General features: G+C 42.5%; 1 protein-coding gene across 11 annotated transcripts in view; it reads left to right on the top strand.

Annotated features, from left to right (window-relative positions):
* Window positions 1-27657, top strand: part of nckap5l (NCK-associated protein 5-like) — an 890431-nt gene that overhangs the window by 455640 nt on the left and 407134 nt on the right. For all 11 annotated transcript variants that reach the window (XM_063052487.1, XM_063052484.1, XM_063052488.1 and 8 more), the window contains one exon: window positions 19079-19169. In XM_063052487.1, coding sequence (XP_062908557.1) covers window positions 19079-19169 — 91 coding nt within the window. The remainder of the gene's footprint in view (window positions 1-19078; window positions 19170-27657) is intronic.

Genomic DNA, 27657 nt, shown 5'->3' with positions numbered 1-27657 from the left:
GACATTCCTATGTAATGATCTGTGAATTATTGACCTGGTTAGAGCTGCCTTGATAGATGCAGATTAAAGATTCTTCCAAGTTAACTTCAGACTCAATGGGCAGGTGAGTGGTGAATAGAGGTACAGTAGCTTGTCAGTTTCTGGTTATTGGGTATTTCTCGTCATTTGTCCATTATAATTTTGAATATTGACATTTTAAACTTAATTACTAACCTTCTCCACAATTCATCAGAATTGAGCTTCTTCACAATTTTACAAAACCAAGTTATTCTTGTAAATCAGTCAATGGAGGTAACACATGATCACAGACATGAGAAAATCTGCAGATGCTGGAAATCCAAAGCAACACACCCAAGATGCTGGAGGAACTCAGCAGGTCAGGCAGCATCAATGGAAAAGTGCCTTGAAGAAAAGTCTTGGCCTGAAACGTTCACTGTTTACATATTTTGCATAGATATTGGTTGGCCTGCTGAGTTCCTGCATCACTTTGCATGTGATGCTTATATTAATGCATTTATTGATATCTTCTGCTTGCCTCAAGCAATTTTGCAGTAGATAACCTAAAAATTTTCATGCTGGCTTTAATTTTAGATTTTGATTTTCATTTGACGTGTAGAAAATGTCGACATATTTTAAAGAGGTTCTGAACTGAAATGCAGAAGACGCTAGAATAAGAAAACATGACACTTCACAATATGTAGAACAATTATGGAAAATTAGTGGTAATCTCTCTGGATCTGTTAAACCTGTCTCATGTTAAATATTCTAAGATGCATTCATGATCTGGGAAAATCCATAAATAAATACTTCTCTGTAATTCCAGTGTAGATACAAGGGGAAAAAAAACTTTCAAAGAGTTGTTTAAATCTCAGCATATTTTATCAGAAATGTATTGGTACATTTGGTATGTGACCAGGGTTGGAAATCTGCCTCAGTCTTTAAGACTTGCAAGATTATCAATGGATACTGTCTATTTCTCCTTATGTACCCTAGAGTATTGTGCTTGCTTTAGTTTAGTTGTAAGCTCCACATGACATATGTTTCTAATACCTGATGTCGCCATTCCATTGGCAGATTGCACCTGCTTTAAAGAATTCTAGTCAGTTAAAAGGAATTGTGAAAGTAACAGTGTACATAGCATTTCAGGAGGAAGCAGGAAAAGTTTCTAGATGGATTTGAGTTTGAATAGTGTATGCTCTGTAACAGATTCAGGTTTGTAGAGTTTAATAATTCATATTGCTAGTACTGGTTTACCAAATTGCTCCTTTGATTTCTTTTTTCCTTCTTTCTGAATTATCAGCTAACTATTTAACTTACAGCTATATCGAACCCTGATCTTGGAGTACTGTGCTCAGTTCTGGTCACCTCACTACAGGAAGGATGTGGAAACCATAAAAAGGGTGCAGAGGAGATTTACAAGGGCGTTGCCTGGATTGGGGAGCATGCCTTATAGGTCGAGTGAACTTGGCCTTTTCCCCTTGGAGTGACAGAAGATGAGAGGTGACCTGATAGAGGTGTATAAGATGATGAGAGGCATTGGTCGTGTGAATAGTCAGAGGCTTTTTCCCAGGGCTGAAATGGTAACATGAGAGGGCATAGCTTTATGTCATAAGGGGGTGTTGGGAGTGGACCCAAATGCAAGACACAGACACTGAAGTACTAAGAACAGGACTAGGTTAGTCAAGAAAGCAAGGGAAGAAACGACGCTGGGCATTGACACACAGGCCCTGGACGAGACTAGGATTCAAGGCCAGGGCTAGGACTAAGACTAGGAAAGCAGGACCAGGACAAGGAACTTGGAACTAGGAGCCCGGGCTAGGACTCCGAGCCAGAGACTGGACAGGGACCCGGAACCTGCGTCTTGATGTGGGCTCGGACCCCGGATCGAGGCGATAACAAGACGTGGCTACAGGACTTGACGTGGCTACGCAAAATCATGGCTTGGACAGGACTAGGTTCTTGGATGTGGCTTGGACAGTATGAGGGAACTCCAGCACAAGGCTGAGCGAGGTATTCCTGGGCTGGGCGAGGAATCTCCAGCACAGGATGTGGCTCTTGAACTAGATTTGGCTCAGCTTGGTTAGGTCTTGGTTATGAAGCCGGGACCCTTTCCTAGGACGCAGGGCCGGGATGACTGCCAAGGTAAACTGCCGAGGATTCGGATGGGGATGACCTAGCACAGGACGAGGAATCTCCAGCACCGGGCTGGGTGAGGTACACCTGGGCTGGATGAGGACCCGAAGCTCAGACTTGGACAGGGCTGGAACATGGTACCTGGATTTGGTCTTGGAACACAGGAACACAGAGCCTTGGATTTGAGCACAGGAACGGGGAACACAGAATCAGGACCCCTCCTTGGGAACCACAGGACGTAGTGCTGGGACTCGTACACAGAGCATGGACACTAAACATGGGGACACAAAGAGACAGTTCCAAACTCAACGACATATAGTTCCTTCTCTTGGCGTGGCAAGGCTCCAGTCTCACTCCAGTGGTTGAACTTGATGAGGTTTCAGAAGGAAGGGAACAGTCCAGCAAACAATCCCTAGTTTGCAGAGGTATTTATGTGCCAGACCGAAATGAGAATCAGGTGCCTTAATTAAGGCACCCAACAGAACAAGGGAGAAAACAGGAAAACCCAGAACAAAGATCGATGGATCGGACCGTGAACCGGAATGTGGACTTCACGGACCGGGCCATGACATTTTAAGATGCTTGGAAGTAGATACAGAGGAGATGTCAGGGGTAAGTTTTTTTACTCAGAGAGTGGTGAGTGCGTGGAATAGACTGCCAGCGACGGTGGTGGAGGCAGATACGATAGGGTCTTTTAAGAGACTCCTGGATAGGTACATGGAGCTTAGAAAAATAGAGAGCTATGGGTAACCCTAGGTAATTTCTAAAGTAAGTGCATGTTTGGTACAGCATTGTGGGCCGAAGGGCCTGTATTGTGCTGCAGGTTTTCTATGTTTATAGCTATTATTGTCTCTGAGACCTCCGTCAGTCAGGGTCGACCATGGATGTTGCATCCTAACCGTCTCGGTACATAAGCAAAGGCAGTGCAATGTGTAGTTGCCCATGCAGCAAGCTCCATCTGATGAACCCAAAGGAACGATGCAGACCCATACAGTTTGGTAGCAGCAAGTTAGCACTGAACTCAACATACAACTCCCTCAGGGACTCTAGCTCCAGACTTTTCCTCAGGATTTACTTCTGAAACCTTCCCTATGAGTGGCTATAGCTGCAAGATAGTGGATGTTTGAGATCAGAGTTTTCCTTCCAGATGAGCGCCAACCATGGCTGATGCCCCATCTGCCCGAAGTGACTGGTTTTAAGGCGTGAGTAACCCACCTTTGCCCCTCCTTCTGCAAGTCTGAGCCCCAGGGTCTGTGAGTCAGTCATTCAGGGGCCAGAGGCGTTTGAAGGCCTGGTCTGTGTGTACGAATGGGCATATGGGTAAGAAGGGGATTTGGCTTGTTCTGGTGCTTCTTGTTCTACTGAACATGGTGAACATGCTATGTAGGCACCAGAATATGTGGTGACACCCACGGGCTCCCCCCCAGCACATGCTTTGGTCATTGTTGATGCAAACAATCAATTCCACTTGATTTTAAACGCAAACAACAGGAATTCTGCAGATGCTGGAAATTCAAGCAACATACATCAAAGTTGCTGGTAATTCCACTTGATGTATATTTGATAAATAAATGAATCTGAAGAAGGAGCAGGAATGAGGGAGACATCAGAGAAGGAGGACTGAATGAATGTGGTAATGGGAAATGTTGATAGCAAGTGGACTGAGGATCAGGCACCATTGCTTGTGCCTGTCCCGATGTGTAATAAGTCTGTGTGACAGAGCCTGGTCTTCAGGTATCTTGTATTTCCTTGTCATTGGATCAATCATTCTATCAACACCTTGTAACAGTGTGTGATGAATACCCACACAACCGTATATTCAGTTTTTCAGAACTGGAATGGAAGCGAATTATCCTTGATCCTAATGGAATGCCTAGGATGAAGAAAAATATTAGCTGACAGAACAGGTACTGCAGATGCTAGAAGTCTAGAGCAACGCATACACAGCAGGGCAGGCAGCATCTATAGATGGGAATAAATAGTCTACTGAGACCTTCCATCAGGACATTAGAATATTGGCTTCTTCACCCCTTGTATGGAAGTCTGAAAGAAAATAGCAAACTGTTCTCGAAGAAGCATCTTTTAATTGTACCTACCTTAAGTTTGCTTTTTCGACCGGATTATATTTTTTTACTCTACAAATATTCAACTCTATAAACTGATCTAATATTCCTGGTAAAACAGAATATCTACATACCCCTCATCCAGGTAAGAGTGCGAAAGCAATTGGTCTGAACAGTACCAACTTGCCCTTTTCAGCCACACTCTGATTATTTCTCTCTACATACAAACCAAAACTTTAGCTACGTGTTCAGAAAAAAATGCTGTTATCAGCAGCCAGACAGATGAACAGTACTCAATATAAATGTATTTAATTGAACTTTTCATGATAAAGCTATCAAGCGATGTTCCCCTAAGGTGCATGTGCACACTCATCCTTTGCTGCTGGCACACAAAGGAATTTAAACTGCGCACTAAACGTTGTCACCCTCTACCTCATTGGCATGTTCAATATATTTCATGATCGCACACAATAAGACATGAGAGAATAGGATCAATCAGGTGTGACAATGCAAAAGTGTGTATGGAACTGAAGGAAATAGCAGAGGTACTTAATGAATATTTTGCTTCGTTATTCACTACGGAGAAGGATCTTGGTGATTGTAGGGATGACTTACAGTGGGCTGAAAATCTCAAGGGTGTAGATATTAAGGAAGAGAATGTGCTGGAGCTTTTGGAAAGCATCAAGTTGGATAAGTCACCGGGATCGGGCGGGATAAACCCCAGGCTACTGTGGGAAGCGAGGGAGGAGATTGCTGAGCCTCTGGAGATGATCTTTGCATCATCAATGGGGATAGGAGAGGTTCCAGAGGATTGGAGGGTTGTGGATGTTGTCCCCTTATTCAAGAAAGGGAATAGAGATAGCCCAGGAAATTATAGACCAGTGAGTCTTACTTCAGTGGTTGGTAAGTTGATGGAGAAGATCCTGAGAGGCAGGATTTATGAACATTTGGAGAGGCATAAAATGATTAGGAATAGTCAGCATGGCTTTGTCAAAGGCAGGTTGTGCCTTACGAGCCTGATTGAATTTTTTGAGGATGTGACTAAACACATTGATGAATGTAGAGCTGTAGATGTAGTGTATATAGATTTCAGCAAGGCCTTTAATAAGGTACCCTATGCAAGGCTTATTGAGAATGTAAGGAGGCATGTGATCCAAGCGGACATTACTTTGTGGATCCAGAACTGGCTTGCCGACAGAAGGGAAAGAGTGGTTGTGGACGGGTCATATTCTGCATGGAGGCCAGTGACAAGTGGTGTGCCTCAGGGATCTGTTCTGGAACCCCTACTTTTTGTGATTTTTATAAATGACCTGGATGAGAAAGTGGAGGGATGGGTTAGTAAATTTGCTGATGACACAAAGGTTGGGGGTGTTGTGGATAGTGTGGAGAGCTGTCAGAAGTTACAACGGGACATTGATAACATGCAAAACTGGGCTGGGAAGTGATAGATGGAGTTCACCCCAGATAAGTGTGAGGTAGTTCATTTTGGTAAGTCAAATATAATGGCAGAATGTAGCATTAATGTAAGACTCTTGGCAGTGTGCAGGATCAGAGGGATCTTGGGGTCTGTGTCCATAGGACACTCAAAGCTGCTATGCAGGTTGACTCTGTGGTTAAGAAGGCATACGGTGCATTGGCCTTCCTCAATCGTGGGATTGAGTTTAAGAGCCGAGAGGTAATGTTGCAGCTATATAGGACCCTGGTCAGACCCCACTTTGTGTACTGTGCTCAATTCTGGTCACCTCACTACAGGAAGGATGTGGAAACCATAGAAAGGGTGCAGAGGAGATTTACAAGGATGTTGCCAGGATTGGGGAGCATGCCTTATGAGAATTTGAGTGAACTCGGCCTTTTCTCCTTGGAGTGATGGAGGATGAGAGGTGGCCTGATAGAGGTGTATAAGATAATGAGAGGCATTGATCATGTGGATAGTCAGAGGCTTTTCCCCAGGGCTGAAATGGCTAGCCCGAGAGGGCATTGGTTTAAGGTGCTTGGAAGTAGGTACAGAGGATGTCAGGGTTAAGTTTTTTATGCAGAGAGCGGTGAGTGCGTGGAATGGGCTGCCGGTGGTGGTGGTGGAGGCGGAAACGGTAGGGTCTTTTAAGAGACTCCTGGATGGCTACATGGAGCTTAGAAAAGTAAAGGGCTATGGGTAAAGCCTTGTAGTTCTAAGGTAAGGACATGTTCGGCACAGCTTTGTGGGCCGAATAGCTTGTATTGTACTGTATTTTTTCTGTGTTTCTAATCACATTTCCTTTTCCAGTTTCTGCTGTGGACGATGTTGACAATGTGGAGTTTGAGATGATGTATCTGCAGATTTCAGAACTGGCTTATTTATGCTGTTTTTCTTGAAGAAGTTATTGGTTCACTAAGTTGACTTCCAAAGAAGCAAAGTGTGTGAAGCGCAAGAGAACAGCTAGCTTATTTACAGCGGAATGGTTTACTGAAACAGTAGAAACTGCTACAACAAAAGATCAGGAACATGAAGCTATGAGAAATATTTATGTACAATACAGAAACTGGTGTTACCTGTGAGTATTGTCGTCATGCAAAAGTGGATGAAGTAGAGTGATATTTGGAAACTTGACTTTTTGAAGCATCACTTAACAAGCAAATCACACATGGACGGTGTGGAAAAGCTCCAGCAAGAAAATCCTTCGTTACCCACTACAAGCCTGCTACATATGTTTTGTGAGAGTGCAGATGAACGAGCGTGAAAACGATCAAACCCAGAGCAGATCAAAATTCTTATTGGCAGTGCTTTGCTAGCTGTTAAAATGAATACCCCTATATATAAAATTCAGTGCGCACATGTTGCTGTCACTGGGCAAATAGTTGCTCAGCACAAGATTTTTGCACACACTGGTCACTACAAGTTAGAGGGAACTTTGCTATCAAGAGATTTTTATTGGAAATAATTCCATACAAAATGAATCATTGAAAGCATCACAGACAAAAATTAGCAAAAATGTGTGCAATTTTGGTCACCTATTTACAGAAAGATATAAATATGGTTGAAAGAGTACAGAGAAAATTTACAAGGTTGTTGCTGGGACTGGACGACCTGAGTTAAAAGGAAAGATTGAATAGGTTAGGACTTTATTCCTTGGAATGTAGAATATTGACGGGAGATTTGTTAGTGGTCTACAAAATTATGTAGGGTATAAATAGGGTAAATAAAGCAGGCTTTTCCCACCGAGGTTGGGTGGGACTACAACCAGAGGTGTTGGGTAAGGGTGAAATATAAAAAGTTTAAGGGGAACGTGAAGGGAAACTTCTTCTCTCAGAAGGAGGTGGAACTGTGGAACAAACTGCCAGCACAAGTATTGCATGCGAGCTTGATTTCCGTGAGTAAGAGAAGTTTGGTAGGGCTATGTTTCCGGTGCAGGTCGATGGGAGTAGGCAGTGTAAGTGGGTCAGCATGGACTGGATGGGCCAAAATGCTTGTATCTTTTCTGTAACTCCATGACTCTAATTTCATACAAAATGAATTCTTGAAAGCACCACAGACAAAAATTGGCACGAGTATTTTAAAATTTACCAAGCTACGATCAGTAATAAATGTAGATTATATAAAATTGTTTGGAGAAATTTGAAATCTTGAGTTTATGATCAGGGGCAAACAAGTGGTGGTGAAGTGTACAAGAGATTTACACGGATGCTGCATGGACTGGGGTCCTGACTTACAGGGAGTGATTGGCCACACCGGATCTTTCTCCCCCACAACAGAGGAACATGTGGGGTGACCTTACAGAAGTTTATAAACTCGTGAGGGATGTGGGTTCATAGCTTTTCCCCCTAGAGATGTGAGTTAAAAACAAGTGGGTACAGAAACACAATAAGAGTGAGAGATTCAAATTCTTTACACCTAGACTGGTGAGTACCTGGATTGAGCAGTCAGTAGAAGCGGTTGAGGTGGGCACACTTAAATCATTTGAGGGTTTGGATAGGTACATGGAAGGGAAGGGTTTGAAGGATTATGGGTTGAAAGTTGGCAACTGGGACTAGCAGGGAGGATGCTGTGGTTGGCATGGACTTGATGGGCTGAAGGGCTTGTTTCTGTGCTGTATTACTCTAACGCTATGACCCACAGAATTTCTGTCTGTTTTTACACTGTTATCAGCAGTTACAGAGAATCAGGGTAATGCAGCTCCCTCTTCAGGAACTTGTAAGCAGGGAAGGCAGTAACTTTGGTGAGTGGTGACATTGAACCTGCATGCACCACATGCTGGCAGCCCCTTCCACCCTCTGGGTGAAGAAGTTTCCTGTCATGTTCTCCTTGAACATTTCACCTTACTACCTTAACCCGTAATCTGTGTTGTAGTCCCACCCAACCTCAGTGGAAAAAGCCTGCTTGCATTTTGCTCTCTCGCGTGTTCTCTCACGCTCGCTCTCAAAAAAAATCAATTTCCGGGACATTGTATATAATTTGCGGGCATCAGGGAGCCACTATTAATTTGCGGGAGACTCCCGGAACTTCCGGGAGAGGTGGAATGTCTGCATTTACCCTGTTGATACCCCTCATAGTTCTGTCTGCCTCTATCAATCTCCTCTCATTCTTCCACACTCCAGGGAATAAACTCTGAACCTTTTCAACCTTTTCCTATAACTCAGGTCCTCAAGTCCCGGAAACATCCTTGACAATTTTCTCTGCACTTGTTCAATCTTATTGACATCTTTCCTGTAGGTAGGGAAACAAAACTGCACACAGTACTTCCCTGTAAAATCAGGCCTTGCTTAAATTAAAAAAAAACATTACTTTGTTGCAATCAGTGTAATTTGTTGATTTTTGCCAAACGTGCAGAATGACTTGCTTGGTAGGAATTAATCAAAATTCATTACTAGTGAGCAAATCAGACAGAAAAAGTTTACCATGATCTGTCCATATGTCTGAGACTCCAAAAAAAGCCACTTAGTAATACGCATTCCCCACAACATATTTTTGCTATGTGTGTCCCCTGACCAATGATAAAGAAGGCAAAACTGCTGTCTTCCTGCGCCATTATCTGCCAAGTCTTCTCTGGTTTGCGTTTACACCTTCCAACTGTGACAAAAATGTCTTTCAGGCTGTTAACATCTGTTTTTTTTGTGACTTCTAGAGTTGCTGATTAAGATTAGAGAGCAAGACTGTTAGAATGCAGTTCGTGATGCAGGAGTGATGCTCGTATTTGCAGATTGCTCAAGGAAGAGAGGATGAGGAGAAAAGGGGAAGAAGTGATCTGGGAACTGGTCATGCAAAGTTGATTTGTACTGTATCCATGTAGAACAAAATTGATACTGTGCATGCTTGAGCTTTTTGATGTTTTTAGCATTGCAGATGCTAAATCCAGTGTGCTGTCAAAGGTTATACTGTACTGAATTTAACTTGAATATTGTTGATAGAGACATTTCTAATTCCACTAAACAAAAATTCAGTTTTCTTCAAGTTCCCATGGGACAGCTTTGCTCTTGAATTTATAGCATAGATTCTGAAACAATAGCTTAGTTTTTGACAAGTCCTGTTTGTGGCATAATCTCTCATACATGTGTACCGTTAAGCGAACTAGTGTGGATATGGAATTCTCATTCCAGGAACCTGCTCAGACTATCCTCTCTAGAAGCAAGCAAGTTATTTGATCATCTTGGTACACCCAGACAGCATATTAATCTCAGGGAAATCCTGTGAATTGGCTTTAAACTAAGTAGTACGTTGGCTTGATCTCAATAGCATTTGAAACTATGGATAAAGTTAAAGGGAGGATGCATGTAGGAGAGGTTATGGAAATCTCCACAATAAAAAAAAAGTAAAAAAAAATAAAAAGGGATAAGAATTTAAATTCCTGTAATGTGGAGACATATTTGAAAAGGATCATGTATATAGGACTGAAGGTGTTATATTTGAATAAGGTATATGATGTGTAGGACAGTTAGAAATTGGCAGGTATGACATCGTGGGCATCACACAGTCGTAGTTGAAAGCTGGGAGCTAAATATCCAAGGATACATAACTTATTGAAAAGACAGGTAAGTATGCAGAGGAGCTGAGGTGGCTCTTTTGGTAAAATTGAAAAAAAGATCCTGAGAAAGAAGTAACATGGGATAGAAAGATGTAGAATTGTTCTGGGTAGCGTTGGGAAACTGCAAGGATGAAAAGACCCTGATGGGAGTTATATACAGGCTTCTGAACAGTTGCCAGGCTATGGGCTACAAATTACAATGGGAGACAATAAAAATAGCATATAAAAAGGACAACGTTATAGTGGTCTTGCAGAATTTCAATATGCCAATAGATTTGGAAAATCAGGTTGGTGTTGCATCCCAAAAGAAGGGGTTTGTGGAATGCCTGTGAAATGCCTTTTTACAGCAACTTTGTGGTTGAGCTCACGAGAGAAAAGGCAATCTTGGATTGGATACTGTGCAATGAACTAGGTTTGATAAGTGAAAATAAAATAAAGGAATCCTTAAGAGGCAGTGATCGTAATATGATAGAATTCATCCTGTGGCTTGAGAGGGAGAAGCTAAAATCAGATCTATCAATAATGAATGAGTAAACATAAATACATGGGCACGAGAGAGGAGCAGGCCAAAGTAGATTATAAGGGGATGATATTAGAAGAACAATGACTCAGTTTCTGGGAGTGATTCAGAAGGTCCAGGATCAGTTCAAGCCGAAGACGAAGAAGCATTGTAAAGGGAGGTTGGCGCTGACAAGTGAAGCAAAAGACGGCAAAAAAGAAAGAGGGAACATACAGCAAAAATAGTGGGAAGATAGAACATTGGGAAGCTTTTAAAACAGAAAGCACCTAAAAAGCAATAAGGACGGAAAACGTTAACCATGAAGGTAAGCTAGCGGATATAAAAGAAACGTGACAGATACTCACTTTCCAGGGCCAAGGAGATTTTTTTTTGCCATGTTCAGCTCTCTAACTTAGCAGCTGTAAGCTTCAGAGTTATGTTTGAGCAAGTTAAACTTTCAGCCAATATTCTTTGTTCAGCTCCTTGTTGTAAAGGGGAGCCAGTTTTCAGTTTTTAATGTAAATGGCAAATATTAATCAGTCTGAAGTTAAAAGGACAACATTACAAAGGAACAGCACTGTGTGCAGAGTACAAACTGCTGGCCACGGCATGGGACTGGCTGCTTAAGAGATGCAGTGTAAAACAATGGGGTTATGTTAATTGGGCATACATCAAACCAGACAACACTGGCTATATTAGTTAATTCAATGAAGCTTGCAGACCAGATTTATAATATCACTTTACACATCAAATAGATGATCTATCAATAGTTGGAATATTTATGTACTTAAAGAGTCAGCTTCATGGCATTAATTGTGGATGCCTCCAAAAGCTTTTAGACCACTCGTGTGAAAATGTATCTGAAAAAATACCACGTGTGTGAAGTCACCCAAGTGGCAAAAAAAAGTATAAATGTTAGAAAGCAGTCAAGTTTGTTAGGAAGGGTCAAGAAACGTCAAGAAGAATGACAGAAAGATGGGGTGAATTAGAATCTAGTCCTTTGCCTTCCATTTCTGTGACAGATGACTTGTTTATTTGCGACTCATTGGTACAGTACATCTTTTTAGCCGATAGGTATTATACCTGTGTTTTAGAAAGTGTTTGTGATTTGGAAATCTTTTATAAGATGGAAATACTCTGAGTTTTAAATGTTTTTAATAATTTTATCTAAATTTAAATTGTATCACTAAAAATAAATGAACTGTGCTTAAACTACTTTATTAGCTGGAAGTATCTCCTCCTGGTAGGGTGGGGGCCCACCACTCAAATTGTGGGTATTGGCAACTAAACTCGCCATGGAGGATAAACAGAAAAGTTATCTAGCCTTGTTGGCACGTGGCCAAGTGGTTAAGATGTCGGTATAGTAATCTGAAGGTCACTAGTTCGAGGCTTGGCTGAGGCAGTGTGTGTGTCCTTGAGCAAGGCACTTAACCACACTTTGCTCTGCGACTATACCAGTGCCAAGCTGTATGGGTCCCAATGCCCTTCCCTTGGACAACATTGGTGGTGTGGAGAGGGGAGACTTGCAGCATGGACAACTGCTGGTCTTCCCTACAACCTTGCCCAGGCCTGCACCCTGGAAACCTTCCAAGGCGCAAATCCGTGGTCTCACGAGACTAATGGATGCCTATCTAGCCTTTGACGAGTAGGTGGCAACAGTATAACTTCTCTTAATGAGGCTACCCATAGGTCTCTATATCAGATAGGGCTTTAGATCTTCATTATGAGTTTGGAACTTTGTAATCAGCAAACACAATGCCATCACAAAGGATACATAGAAACATAGAAACATAGAAAATAGGTGCAGGAGTAGGCCATTCGGCCCTTCGAGCCTGCACCGCCATTTATTATGATCATGGCTGATCATCCAACTCAGAACCCAGCCTTCCCTCCATACCCCCTGACCCCTGTAGCCACAAGGGCCATATCTAACTTCCTTTTAAACATAGCTAATGAACTGGCCTCAACAGTTTGCTGTGGCAGAGAATTCCACAGATTCACCACTCTCTGTGTGAAGAAGTTTTTCCTAACCTCGGTCCTAAAAGGCTTCCCCTCTATCCTCAAACTGTGACCCCTCGTTCTAGACCTCCCCAACATCGGGAACAATCTTCCTGCATCTAGCCTGTCCAATCCCTTTAGGATCTTATACGTTTCAATCAGATCCCCCCTCAATCTTCTAAATTCCAACGAGTACAAGCCCAGTTCATCCAGTCTTTCTTCATATGAAAGACCTGCCATCCCAGGAATCAATCTGGTGAACCTTCTTTGTACTCCCTCTATGGCAAAGATGTCTTTCCTCAGATTAGGGGACCAAAACTGCACACAATACTCCAGGTGTGGTCTCACCAAGGCCTTGTACAACTGCAGTAGTACCTCCCTGCTCCTGTACTCGAATCCTCTCGCTATAAATGCCAGCATACCGTTCGCCTTTTTCACCGCCTGCTGTACCTGCATGCCCACTTTCAATGACTGGTGTATAATGACACCCAGGTCTCGTTGCACCTCCCCTTTTCCTAATCGGCCACCATTCAGATAATAATCTGTTTTCCTATTTTTGCCACCAAAGTGGATAACTTCACATTTATCCACATTAAATTGCATCTGCCATGAGTTTGCCCACTCACCCAACCTATCCAAGTCACCCTGCATCCTCTTAGCATCCTCCTCACTGCTAACACTGCCACCCAGCTTCGTGTCATCTGCAAACTTGGAGATGCTGCATTTAATTCCCTCATCCAAGTCATTAATATATATTGTAAACAACTGGGGTCCCAGCACTGAGCCTTGCGGTACCCCACTAGTCACCGCCTGCCATTCTGAAAAGGTCCCGTTTATTCCCACTCTTTGCTTCCTGTCTGCTAACCAATTCTCCACCCACACCAATACCTTACCCCCAATACCGTGTGCTTTAAGTTTGCACACTAATCTCCTATGTGGGACCTTGTCAAAAGCCTTTTGAAAATCCAAATATACCACATCCACTGGTTCTCCCCTATCCACTCTACTAGTTACATCCTCAAAAAATTCTATGAGATTCGTCAGACATGATTTTCCTTTCACAAATCCATGCTGACTTTGTCCGATCATTTCACCGCTTTCCAAATGTGCTGTTATCACATCCTTGATAACTGACTCCAGCAGTTTCCCCACCACCGACGTTAGGCTAACCGGCCTATAATTCCCCGGTTTCTCTCTCCCTCCTTTTTTAAAAAGTGGGGTTACATTAGCCACCCTCCAATCCTCAGGAACTAGTCCAGAATCTAACGAGTTTTGAAAAATTATCACTAATGCATCCACTATTTCTTGGGCCACTTCCTTAAGCACTCTGGGATGCAGACCATCTGGCCCTGGGGATTTATCTGCCTTCAATCCCTTCAATTTACCTAACACCACTTCCCTACTAACATGTATTTCGCTCAGTTCCTCCATCTCACTGGACCCTCTGTCCCTTACTATTTCTGGAAGATTATTTATGTCCTCCTTAGTGAAGACAGAACCAAAGTAATTATTCAATTGGTCTGCCATGTCCTTGCTCCCCATAATCAATTCACCTGTTTCTGTTTGCAGGGGACCTACATTTGTCTTTATCAGTCTTTTCCTTTTTACATATCTATAAAAGCTTTTACAGTCCGTTTTTATGTTCTCTGCCAGTTTTCTCTCATAATCTTTTTTCCCCTTCCTAATTAAGCCCTTTGTCCTCCTCTGCTGAACTCTGAATTTCTCCCAGTCCTCAGGTGAGCCACTTTCTCTGGCTAATTTGTATGCTACTTCTTTGGAATTGATGCTATCCCTAATTTCTCTTGTCAGCCACGGGTGCACTACCTTCCTTGATTTATTCTTTTGCCAAACTGGGATGAACAATTGTTGTAGTTCATCCATGCAACCTTTAAATGCCTGCCATTGCATATCCACCGTCAATCCTTGAAGTGTCATTTGCCAGTCTATCTTAGCTAATTCATGTCTCATACCTTCAAAGTTACCCCTCTTTAAGTTCAGAACCTTTGTTTCTGAATTAACTACGTCACTCTCCATGTTAATGAAGAATTCCACCATATTATGGTCACTCTTACCCAAGGGGCCTCTCACGACAAGATCGCTAATTAACCCTTCCTCATTGCTCAAAACCCAGTCCAGAATAGCCTGCTCTCTAGTCGGTTCCTCGACATGTTGGTTCAAAAAACCATCCCGCATACATTCCAAGAAATCCTCTTCCTCAGCACCTTTACCAATTTGGTTCACCCAGTCTACATGTAGATTGAAGTCACCCATTATAACTGCTGTTCCTTTATTGCACACATTTCTAATTTCCTGTTTAATACCATCTCCGACCTCACTACTACTGTTAGGTGGCCTGTACACAACTCCCACCAGCGTCTTCTGCCCCTTAGTGTTACGCAGCTCTACCCATATCGATTCCACATCTTCCCGGCTTATGTCCTTCCTTTCTATTGCGTTAATCTCTTTTTTAACCAGCAACGCCACCCCACCTCCCCTTCCTTCGTGTCTATCCCTCCTGAATATTGAATATCCCTGAACGTTGAGCTCCCATCCCTGGTCACCCTGGAGCCATGTCTCTGTGATCCCAACTATATCATAATCATTAATAACAATCTGCACTTTCAATTCATCCACCTTATTACGAATGCTCCTTGCATTGACACATAAAGCCTTCAGGCACTCTTTTACAACTCTCTTAGCCCTTTTTAATGCTTGCCCTGGATTTGTCGGCCTGCCACTTTTACTTTTCCCCTTTGTACTTTTTGCTTCTACGCTCACTTTACACCCCTCTGTCTCTCTGCACTGGTTCCCATCCCTCTGTTGTGAACTAACCTCCTCACACCTAGCCGCTTTAATTTGATTCCCACCCCCCAACCATTCTAGTTTAAAGTCACCTCAGTAGCCCCCGCTAATCTCCCTGCCAGGATATTGGTCCCCCGAGGATTTAAGTGTAACCCGTCCTTTTTGTACAGGTCACACCTGCACCAAAAGAGGTCCCAATGATCCAAAAACTTGAATCCCTGCCCCCTGCTCCAATCCCTCAGCCACGCATTTATCCTCCAAAATGATTTTCAAATATATAAAGAGTTAAAAAAAAAGTCAAGAATGGACATTCGATTGCTGGAAGATGACATTGGAGAAGTACTCACAGGGAGAAAAGAAATGGCAGATGAACTGAATAATTATTTTGTATCAATCTTCACTGTGGAACATACTAGCAGGATGCCAGAAATATGAGAGTATTAGGGGGAGGAAGTGAGTGTAGTTGCTATTACTGAGGAGGAGTTGCTTGTGAAGCTGGAAAGTCTGGAGGTAGATAAGTCACCTGGACCAAATGGTCACCTGCACCCCAGCATCCTGAAAGAGGTGGCTGAAGAGATCGTGGAGATGATTCTTTCAAGAATCACTAGAATCTGGATTGGTTCTAGAGGAATGGAAAATTACAAATGTCACTCCACTCTTCAAGATGGGAGGGAGGCAAAAGAAAGAAAATTATAGGCCATTAAGCCAGACTTCAGTAGTTGGGAAGATGTTGGATTCCATTATTATGGATGTGGTTTCAGGGTGTTTGGAGGTGCATGAGCCGAAGTCAGCATGGTTTCTTCAATGGGAAACCTTGCACAATAAATTTCTTGGAATTCTTTGAAGAAATAACAGGCAGGATATACAAAGGAGAAGTCAGTGGATGTTGTTTTCTTGGATTCTCAGAGGCATTTGGTAAAATGTGTCCCAGAGGCTGCCAATCAAGGTAGGAGCCCATGGTATTACAGGACAGATACTAGCATGAGCATAAGATGAGCTGACTGGCAGGTGGTGAACCATAGGAATAAAGGGGTGTTCAGCAGGGGCTGATTTTGGGTCTGCTATTTTTCATCTTATATGTAAATCGCCTGGATGATGGAATTGGTGGCTTTGGGGCCAAGTTTGTCGATAACACAAAGATAGGCGGAGGGTCAGGTGTGTTTGAGGAAGAGGAAATCTGCAGAAGGACTTGGACAATTACGAGAATGGATATAGAAGTGGCAAATGGAAGTGCAAAGGAACTTGGGAGGATTCCCTAAAAAGTCAACTTGAAGGTTGAAGTCGTATAGTAGAGAAGGCAAATGTAATATTAGCACACATTTCGAGAGGACCAGGATATATGTAGGAAGGAAAATATAATGCGAGGATATAGGATTAGCTGACTCATGGTGGTCTGATCACATTTGAGGTATTGTGAGCAGTTTTGGGCCCATCTAAGAACAAATGTGCTGGCATTGGATAGAGTCCAGAGGAGGTTCACAGGAATGATTCCTGGAAAGGAAGGGTTAATATATGAGGAGTATTTGATGGCTCTGGGCCTGTACTTGCTGGAGTTCAGATGAATAAGGGGAGATCTCGTTGAAGAGTGAAAGGCCTAGACAGAGTGGAAGGGGAGAGGATGTTTCCAATAGTGGGGGAGTCTAGGACCAGAAGGCATACTCTCAGACTAGAAGGGTGTCCCTTTGGAACTGAGATGTGGAGAAATTTCTTTAGCCAGTGGGTGTTCAGTCTGTGGAATTCATTGTCACAGATGGCAGTGGAGGCCGTATTGGGTATATTTGAAGTGAAGGTTGATGGGTGCTTGATTAGTAAGGGTGTCACAGGTTACAGGGAGAAGGCAGGAGAATGGACTTTACAGGGAAAATAAATCAGCCATGATTGAATAGCAGAGCAGACTCAATGGGCCAAATGGACTCGTTCTGCTCCTATGGCTTGTGACTATAATCAGTCATCTCTGGATCTTGTAATGGGGCACCATTGACAATATGAAATGATGGGTAGTCACTGATTGCACCATTTGTCATGTTCCCATGCCGCTGCAGTAACGGAGATGATCTCCCCTGACCTTACAGATTTTTGTTGGGTTCAGAGCTTCTCTCACATCTGTTCTGATACCTATGTTTTTGGGGACATACATTTCGTCATGCTGCACTTTCTAAAGCTAGTTGATTTATTTATGGTGAAAATTTTAAACATTTTTATTAATGGCAAAAAATTACCTTTCCAAATTCTGGTTGTGAGAACACCGACTAATTCTTTATGACATGAAGACTGTAAGTTTAAGGTTGTATTTCAGCTGTTCTAAATCATTGGCAATATTTATGGTAAAGATGGATCTTCCTGGAGTATTTGTGGATTTGATGAACATCAGATTGTGAGTGAGGATTGTTCCAGTCTGTCACATAAAACTGCGTACTACTGTCTGAAGTGTAGATTAGATGTGGTTAATGCTGATTCTCATTTGGCCAACAGATGGTGAAACTATTCATCTTGTGCTTTTTGAATAATAAAAGACATGAACAAGGACTGGATAATTGTAAGAAAGTGGTTGATTAGTCAGTCCTGTTCACTTTAAATCTGTGTGAAACCTCAGCTAATTAGATGTTGCTGTGTATATGGCCTGTAGTGCAGATGCTGCTAAAAGGTTATGTAATTTAAAGATGGAGAATACTACAAATGCATGCCTTTTTGCGGTTCCCTTGTATATTAAGTATTTAAAAACTTATAACATTGTAAATTCATTGTTCTTAAAAGAAACATATAAGACCCGAGTTTCAGTTATACTATTGATGCTACTCCTGATATGCAACTTAAGTGCTGTAGCTTGAATGATTGCATTTATTTAAAAAAAATATTCTTCTCATCATACAAATGTTTGTGAAGCCTCAAGGATTTCAGTGGTGTGGGTACCAATCTTAATTGATGACCATTTTGTTGTAGTGAACTTGCATGGATGCTGATTATTTATTTACCTTTTGTTGGGAGTTCCACTTCTTATCGGTGTTTAAACTAAAAAAAATAGTTTAGTTATAAAGTAATATACAATGTATTTTCAGCAAATATGTTCCTTTGCTTGTTTTAAGCATCCAGCATTCTGCTTTTGCTCAACTGGAGTGAACAATGCACTTGAACAATATCAGTCTTCCACAACATTCTCAGATTCTGATGAAAACGAAAGTCCAAGTACATGAGACTTACTTCACCTGTGCACAATTGAATCGCCTACTTGAGAACAATTGTTACAATGAATTACTGTTGAGTGCTCTGACTTGAACCCAGTGTGACTGCTTCGCTTCTCACTGGTCTTCAGATTGCTATTATTTCTCTGTTGGAAGGCATTAAGTAGAAAGCTGGCACTTACTCACAGGGAGAAAGTGAAGACGCAGATGAAACGTGATCTTCTGTTTGCTCGCTGTCCCCTTTTGCAACTTGTTCAAAGTTTCATTAGCTCACGCTGCTTGCTTGGCGTTTAACTTGTTTGTGTCACAGAGCAATGCGTATTCTTAGAGGAATAATTGAGAAAAGATGGCAAGCCAACTGGGAAAAATAAAAGCACTGTGTAAAGCTAATTCCTTATTTTGTTTCAGGATGGAAGAGACTGTAAGAAATCTACTCCAGAATCAAGGGGCAAGAGCACAGAGTGCAGGAACAGCAGCTGATCTTTTAAATGCTTGCCAGGTAGGAAGGAGTTCATTATTGTGGAGCTATGAAATTGCTGTGTTTATTTGGAGGAAAATGTTTCCAGGATTTCTAAATAATTTTATTATTTAAAAATAAAATGCTTCAGCAATTGTAGATGAAAATTGCAAGAGTCAACTGATTAAGGAATTAAATACTAGTAACTATCAAAGCAATCTGCTGACTTTGCATCTCCTTCTGGTATGGGAACAGTGGAACATTGGACCGGAAATCTCTACAAAGGACTGTGAGAACGGGAAAGTGGTTCATAGGGGGTCTGCCTATCATCCACGGGGGACATTTATCAGGAGCATTGTGTATTATCAAGGATTCCACCCATCCATCCAGCATCCTCTTTGACTTTCTACCATCAGGCATGAGACTCTGAGGCTGGCCAGAATGGCCAGTTGGGAAACAATTTCTTCCCTCAGGCCATTAGGCTTCTGAACTCCCTGATGCATCGCATTCAAAGTGTCACTGGTTTATCTGTTCTGTACCTTACAATATTTAATTTATACACTTTACTTTGTTTATCTGTAATTCTTACTTTTCAAAGTTATTGTGCGTTATGCGTAGATCCAGAGAAATGTCGTTTCGTTTGGCAGTATGCCTGTATATAGTTAAATGACAATAATCTTGACTTGATTCAAGTTAGCAGTGATCAGCATGTGGTTCTTTGATGTACAGTAAGTTGTGAGCATTTGTATTAGATTGAGCATAGAAAACTAAATAGCCTTGGCGGCAGTACTTCCCCCTATACTACTGCCATTGTCCATCAAGATATACAACATCTCTCTCTGTTTATGATGGTGATCCCAGCTATTCTTCATTCATGGTAGAACTTGCAGAATATTTGCCCTGTTCAGAGTCCAGTGTGACTTTCATTTCCATTTCTGCTAGTTCTCCCCACAATGGTAATGGCATTGATGGGTATTCTCTGAGAGGTGGCATAGACTTCCTCATGTCTGTTCATCATTACAATAGTAACATTGATAATCTTCCCTTTTCCAAGCCAGGGACACTGCAGCATAACTGACTTTGAACACCCAAGATGACTTCTACCTGTAGCTTCAGGAATATTTCTAGAAAACCCCACCTTGGCAATCCACATCCCCAGAGCTGAAGAATGAAGCTCACAGTCATAGAAACTGAAAACCTACAGTACAATACAGGCCCTTCGGCCCACAAAGTTGTGCCGCTTACCCATAGCCCTCTATTTTTCTAAGCTCCATGTACCTATCCAGGAGTCTCTTAAAAGATCCTATCGTATCCGCCTCCACCACCGTTGCCGGCAGCCCATTCCATGCACTCACCACTCTCTGTGTAAAAAAACTTAACCCTGACATCTCCTCTGTACCTGCTCCCCAGCACCTTAAACCTGTATCCTCTTGTGGCAACCATCTTAGCCCTGGGAAAAAGCCTCTGTGAAGAGGAAAAAATTAGTTAAGACAAAGTTGGGCCCTTGAAGACAGAAACGGGTGAATTTGTTATGGCAAACAAGGAAATGGCAGACGAGTTGAACAGGTACTTTGGATCTGTCTTCACTAGGGAAGACATAAATAATCTCCCAGATATAATAGTGGCCAAAGGACCTAGGGTAAAGGAGGAACTGAAGGAGATTCACATTAAGCAGAAAATGATGTTGGATAGACTGATGGGACTGAAGGCTGATAAATCCCCAGGGCCTGATGGTCTGCACCCCAGGGTACTGAAGGAGGTGGCTCTAGAAATCGTGGACGCATTGGTAATTATTTTCCAGTGTTCTATAGATTCAGGATCAGTTCCTGAGGACTGGAGGGTAGCTAATGTTATCCCACTTCTTAAGAAAGGAGGGAGAGAGAAAACAGGAAATTATAGATCAGTTAGTCTGACATCAGTGGTGGAGAAGATGCTGGAGTCAATTATAAAGGATGAAATGGCGGCACATTTGGACAGCAGTAACAGGACCGGTCCGAGTCAGCATGGATTTACGAAGGGGAAATCATGCTTGACTAATCTTCAGGAATTTTGAGGATGTAACTATGAAAATAGACAAGGGAGAGCCAGTGGATGTAGTGTACCTGGACTTTCAGAAAGCCTTTGATAAGGTCCCACATAGGAGATTAGTGGGCAAAATTAGAGCACATGGTATTGGGGGTACTGACATGGATAGAAAATTGGTTGGCAGACAGGAAACAGAGTAGGGATTAACAGGCCCCTTTCAGAATGGCAGGAGGTGACTAGTGGGGTACCGCAAGGCTCGGTGCTGGGACCGCAGCTATTTACAATATATATTAATGACTTAGATGAAGTAACATTAGCAAATTTGCAGATGACACAAAGCTGGTTGGCAGTGTGAAATGTGCGGAGGATGTTGAGATAATGCAGGATGACTTGGACAGGTTGGGTGAGTGGGCAGATGCATGGCAGATGCATTTTAATGTGGATAAATGTGAGGTTATCGGTGGCAAGAACAGGAAGGCAGATTACTATTTGAATGGTGTCAAGTTAGGAAAAGAGGAAGTACAACGAGATCTAGGTGTCCTTGTTCATCAGTCACTGAAAGTAAGCATGCAGGTACAACAGGCAATGAAGAAAGCTAATGGCATGTTGGCCTTTATAACAAGGGGAGTTGAGTATAGGAGCAAAGAGGTCTTTCTGCAGTTGTACAGGGCCCTGGTGAGACTACACCTGGAGTATTGTGTACAGTTTCGGTCTCCAAATTTGAGGAAGGACATTCTTACTATTGATGGAGTGCAGCGGAGGTTCACGACGTTAATTCCCGGGATGGCGGGACTGTCATATGTTGAAAGATTAGAGTGACTGGGCTTGTATACACTGGCGTTTAGAAGTCTGAGAGGGGAACTTATTGAAACATATAAGATTATTAAAGGATTGGACATGCTGGAGGCAGGAGGCATGTTCCCGATGTTGGGGAGTCCAGAACCAGAGGACACAATTTGAGAATAAGGGGTGGACAATTTAGAACAGAGTTGAGGAAAAGCTTTTTTACCCAGGGAATTGTGGATCTGTGGAATGCTCTGCCTCAGAAGGCAGTGGAGGCCAGTTCTCTGGATGCTTTCAAGAAAGAGTTAGATAGAGCTCTTAAAGATAGTGGAGTCAAGGGATATGGGGAGAAGGCAGGAACGGGATACTGATTGTGGGTGATCAGCCATGATCACAGTGAATGGAGGTGCTGGCTCGAAGGGCCGAATGGCCTACTCCTGCACCTATTGTCTATTGTCTATTATCCACATGATCAATGCCTCTCATCATCTTACACAACTCTGTCAGGTCACCTCTCATCCTCCGTCGCTCCAAGGAGAAAAGGCTGAGTTCACTGAACCATCATCAAAGTCAATCTCATCAAAGCAAATCTCAGTGAATGGGGAGTGAAGAATGGCTTATTTGAAATAACTTGCTAGAACTTATAAAAATCTCAATTTCAAGGGGTGGGAGCAACTTGGGGGGCTAAAGAGAGACTGGTTGCAAGGGCCCAGTGGGCTGCATGCTGGGGTTTTCAATGAGATGGCTATAGCAAGAGTGGACCCATCGGTTTCATAATTTGCTAAATGCTGAGAAAATATCAAAAGATTGGAAAGCAGCCATTCTGACTCCCTTTTTCAAAAAATGATAGACAATAGGAAGGGAACCATGGGCCATTTTAGTTTAGCAGTTATTATTGGCTTGATACTGGACTCCATCAACAAAGTGGAAATAGTGACTCATTAAAGAAAGCCTGATTATAATTAAAATTCAAGAGTGAGTCTGTGGAATTCTCTGCCATGGCAGAGACTAAACGATTCAAAGTATTTAAAGTGAAGGTAGATAAATATTTGGTAGATTGAGGAATAAGGGGGGCATGGAGAAAGAAGGGAAGTTCAGGCCTTGTACAGTAGATCAGCTCTGATTATATTAAATGATGAGGTAGGCTTAAAGGAGTTGATGGCCTAAGCCTGCTCCTGTTTTACTGAGTTTTTGTGAAACTACAGACTTGTTAGCTTGACATCAGGAATTGGAAATGTGTTGGTAGCAATAATGAAGAATGTGATATGAAGACATTTAGAAATAGAGTGTGTTTACGAAAGGGAATTGATGCTTGACTAATCGATTGGAGGTCAAAGTAATGGATGTGTTGCATTTGAATTTTCAAGTGGCTTTTGATGACATATTCTCACTCAGGAGGTTTGTGAACAAGATTGCAGGATGTGGAACTCAGGTATTGTGTTAACATAAATAGTGAGTTGGTTAACAAGTGCTAGGAGTAATTAGGTCCTTCTCAGGGGTTCCATAGAGATTTGTGCTTAGGTTTCAACTATTCATAAACTGTAAGGGGAAACATGTCTAACTCTGACATGAATATGAATAATGAAGAGGATGCGAAGGGAGTTCTGGACATAAATATCAGAGGGGTACTTCCGATCAGATAGGGTACAGATAGAGTTCCTAACCTGGGGTCCACGGACGCTTCGGTTAATGGTAAGACTACATGGTATAAAAAAGTTGGGAACCCTTGATACAGAGATATGTAGGGTTATGCAGTTCCCTAGGAAAAAGAAACAGAAATACTGACATTTATTTTAGAAACATGGAAAAACTACAGCACAATACAGGCCCTCCGGCCCACAATGTTGTGCCAAACATGTCCTTACCTTAGAAATTACCTAGGGTTATCCATAGCCCTCTATTTTTCTCAGCTCCATATACCTATCCAGGAGTCTCTAAAAAGACCCTATTGTTTCCGCCTCCACCACCGTCGCTGGCAGCCCATTCCATGCACTCACCACTCTCTGCGTAAAAAAACTTACCCTTGACATCTCCTCTGTACCTACTTCCAAGCACCTTAAAACTGTGCCCTGAGACTAGAAATTCTAGAGATTCAAGCAGGTTCTGAATCCTTGTACATAAGGCAATAAAAGGTGACATTTAGATGCATCAGGTACTGTATATAGAAAGGCAAATAGAGTTGCAGAGTTGTACAATGCAGAAACAAGTCCTTTGGTGCACCATGTCCGTTCAGACCACTGTTCTATACTAATCCCAGTTAATAGTACTTGGTCAATAGTCATCTATGTATTGGCTATTCAAGAGCTTGTCTGATGGTTGTCCATCATGTCCAACAATGGCAGGAGACCTGTGTGGGAGAGTTCTTAAAGTAGAAAAGCTGTTGGACAGGGGCAGTTCCACTCTCAACCTCGGAAGTCCGTGTCTAGTGGTACCAACTGGGGCCTTCCTTGTTTGCAGTGGATGGCCAGAAGAGAGGCACCTTCTGTGCCTTATCATGTGTTTTGCTCTCCATGGAGTGTCACAGTACCAGCTTCCTAGCCACTGGATCTTACTATAGATCTCATCTGCCCACGCGTTACCCCTCCCTGGACAACCTTGTTGTTGAGTGACTGAAGCCGCTGGAGAGAAGTCCTGGTAGATGTGAAGCTGCTGCTTTATTTGACAAAACAAAATGCAGCAGGAATCAACATTTTCGGTCAGATGGTCTCATTGGCCCAACATGGGGCTCAATATTTTATGTGCTATACATCAAAGGACAATTCCATATTTATAATGCTTTCTTTGAATCTGCACGCAACCTTCTGATTTGCACCCACACCACAGACATCGAATGAATTTTAATCAGCATTGTCTGGTCTGTGACTCATAGCTTTTAGAAACCCTTTATTAATTTAAATTGAACCTACAATTTACATTCAGGTTTTAAGATTGGTAGCTGAGAAGTCATTTGTAAACGCGCTTATCCCAGGAATCGCTCTAACAACCCCATATACCCTAAGTGTTTGTCTACATACTTTATAAATATTGTGAGAGTACCTGCCTCCACCACCCAGCAGGCAGCATGTCCAGATTCCAACAACCTCTGTGTGAAAAGGTTCTTCCTCATTTGACTTCTTGCTCTAAACCCGTGGCTTCTGGCTATAGGTACCTCTGCTATGGGGAAAATTTCCGGGTCTATGCTGGAAAAGATTTGGGTGTAAAAGCAAGGAAGTTTTATTATCTTTAAATAGGACTTTGGTAAGACCATTCAGTCTGCACTCTTTAGTTTCCCTTATCTAATAAAAGCTGTACTGATGTGATGAATATTCACCAGACAGGATCCTGGGATGGGGGCTTTGTCATATGAAAAGCGAATCACCAGGTCCGTTTTTTTTTGAAAATCAATACAACTACAGATGTTGGAAATCTAAAATAAAAACAAAAAGTGCTGGAAATATTCGGTCGATTAGGTAACAAATACGGGGGCAGAAAATGAAACAGGAGTTCAAGTCCAAGGTCCTTCATCAGAACTATGAAGAACAGAAAAGTAACTTGCTGAGCTTTGAGATGGTGGAGGGTTGATATCTCTGATAGGGTAACACTGGGATGATTATGGGATAAGGTCACCTGGTCACAAAGAACGTGTGCGAACGTAGCAAATGAGAGCATACTAGTATAGATAGATAGATATACTTTATTGATCCCGAGGGAAATTGGGTTTCGTTACAGCCGCACCAACCAAGAATAGAGCATAAATATAGCAATATGAAAACCACAAACAATCAAACAACAAAATGCAAACTACGCCAGATGGAAATAAGTCCAGGACCGGCCTATTGGCTCAGGGTGTCTGACCCTCCACAGAAGGAGCTGCAAAGTTCGATGGCCACAGGCAGGAACGACCTCCCGTGACGCCCAGTGTTGTATCTTGGTGGAATATGGCCGGAGTCCAACAGCAAAAAGTTCAATATCCGGTCTACAAACACGTTCCTCGATCATAATATGACCAGGATTGCACCATCTGTTAATAAACAGAACAGTAAGCCCCCAACTCCTTTACGCTTACCGCTCTCAGTGCACTTCCGGTCAGCCGGAACGGTCTGGAAGCCATCCATGGAAAAGTTTTGATCGGGAATGTCCTCGTGCAGCTCCGTTCCAGTGAAACACATAACACTGCACTCCCGAAATGTTCTCTGACTCCTGGCTAGCACCGTCAACTCGTCCACTTTATTACCCACCGAACTCCTCTTCTCCATAAGTCTCTGTTGTCTCGACCTGGTCCTCTTTCCTCGCCTTTGTGATCCCCCTCTGCATCCTCTGTGTGTTTTCCTCCAGATTTCAGCCAGGGTGTCCACCGCTCTGTTCGCTAAACCGGCTGGCATTTGCGCAATCAGCTGGTCCCTGGAATAAACAATGCGACCATACTGCTGCCCCGCTCATGAGATGTGTCCGAATGTAACTATTTCTAGCGCTAAAAACCCAAATAAAACTCTCTCCACCAGCATGTTAGAGAGGGTGCAGCTTCAACGTGTTACCGTGAAAAAAATACAACAAATAACGCAAGTTAAAAAAGTAAGAAGAAAAAAGTAAGAATACTGGTCGGGACGGCTGTAACAGGCTGCATGCACGACCGGCGCATGTGCACTGTAAAAGCACATAGACAAAAGGATGCGGTAGTTGTGAAATCCAGAGCAGGAAAATGTGACTGGCGGGCCAGGCTCCGATGTTCTTCCACTGCCAGTGATAAGACGAAATAAAGACACGTTGAGCTAAAATTGCAGATGAGCAGCTGAGGAAGCTGGTAAGTCAACTTACCTGAAGTTGTAGAATTCAGAAAGGAGTCCTGAAGGCTACAATGTGCCCTGATAAAATGCTGATATTTTTCCAGTTCATATTGAGCTTCATTGTAACAATACAGGGCCAATTACTCCCCTTTTTAGTTTTATTTTTCCCTGAAAGCGTGTTGTGCCTGATCTACCGGACATTTCCCACATTCATCAATTGTTCTCCGTCTCTAACTACTCCTATTCACTCATTGACTACATAGCTCTGTTTACAGTTCATCTCCATGAACACCCATGATTTATCCAGTCAAATGCATCCCTTTCCCACACTGTTTCTGCAGCTTAACAAACTTCTTTTCTCTCTTTCACATTTCTGGCAAATGTTCTCGACCTGAAATATTAACTCTTGTTTCTCTTCTTACATTGTGGCCTGACCCGCTGAAATTTTTGCTCTACTCTTTAGAGTTTCGATGATTGATGAACAGTAGCATAGTGGTTAGAACAACATTTACAGTGTAGGCGACCTGGATTCAATTCTTGCTGCAGCCTGAAAGAAGTGTCTACATCCTCCCTGTGACCACATGGGTTTCCTCCTACTGCTCTGGTTTCCTCTCACATTCCAAGGACATACTGGTTAGTAGCTTATTTGGTCATTGTAAATTGTCCTGTGATTAGGCTAGGATTAAATTGGGGGATTGCTGGGGGCACTGCTCAAAAGGCCAGAAGGCCTCTTCCACTCTGTCGCTCAATAAATAAATAAATGCCAAACACAAGCAAAATTGCAGATACTGGAAATCCTGATGAAGGGTCTTAGCCTGAAATATCGACTGTTTACTCTTCTCCATAGATGCACCCTAGCCTGCTGAGTTTCTCCAAAATTTTGTCCGTGTTGCTTGAGTAGACAAATGTCCTCTTTGAGAAATGCAAAATACTCGACAGGATGCAGAGAGGTTCTTTCT

Source organism: Mobula hypostoma, chromosome 6, assembly GCF_963921235.1.
Source record: "Mobula hypostoma chromosome 6, sMobHyp1.1, whole genome shotgun sequence".
Lineage (NCBI taxonomy): Eukaryota > Metazoa > Chordata > Chondrichthyes > Myliobatiformes > Myliobatidae > Mobula > Mobula hypostoma.
The sequence above is the reverse complement of the archived record's forward strand: the minus strand, read 5'-3'. Positions and strand labels throughout refer to the sequence as shown.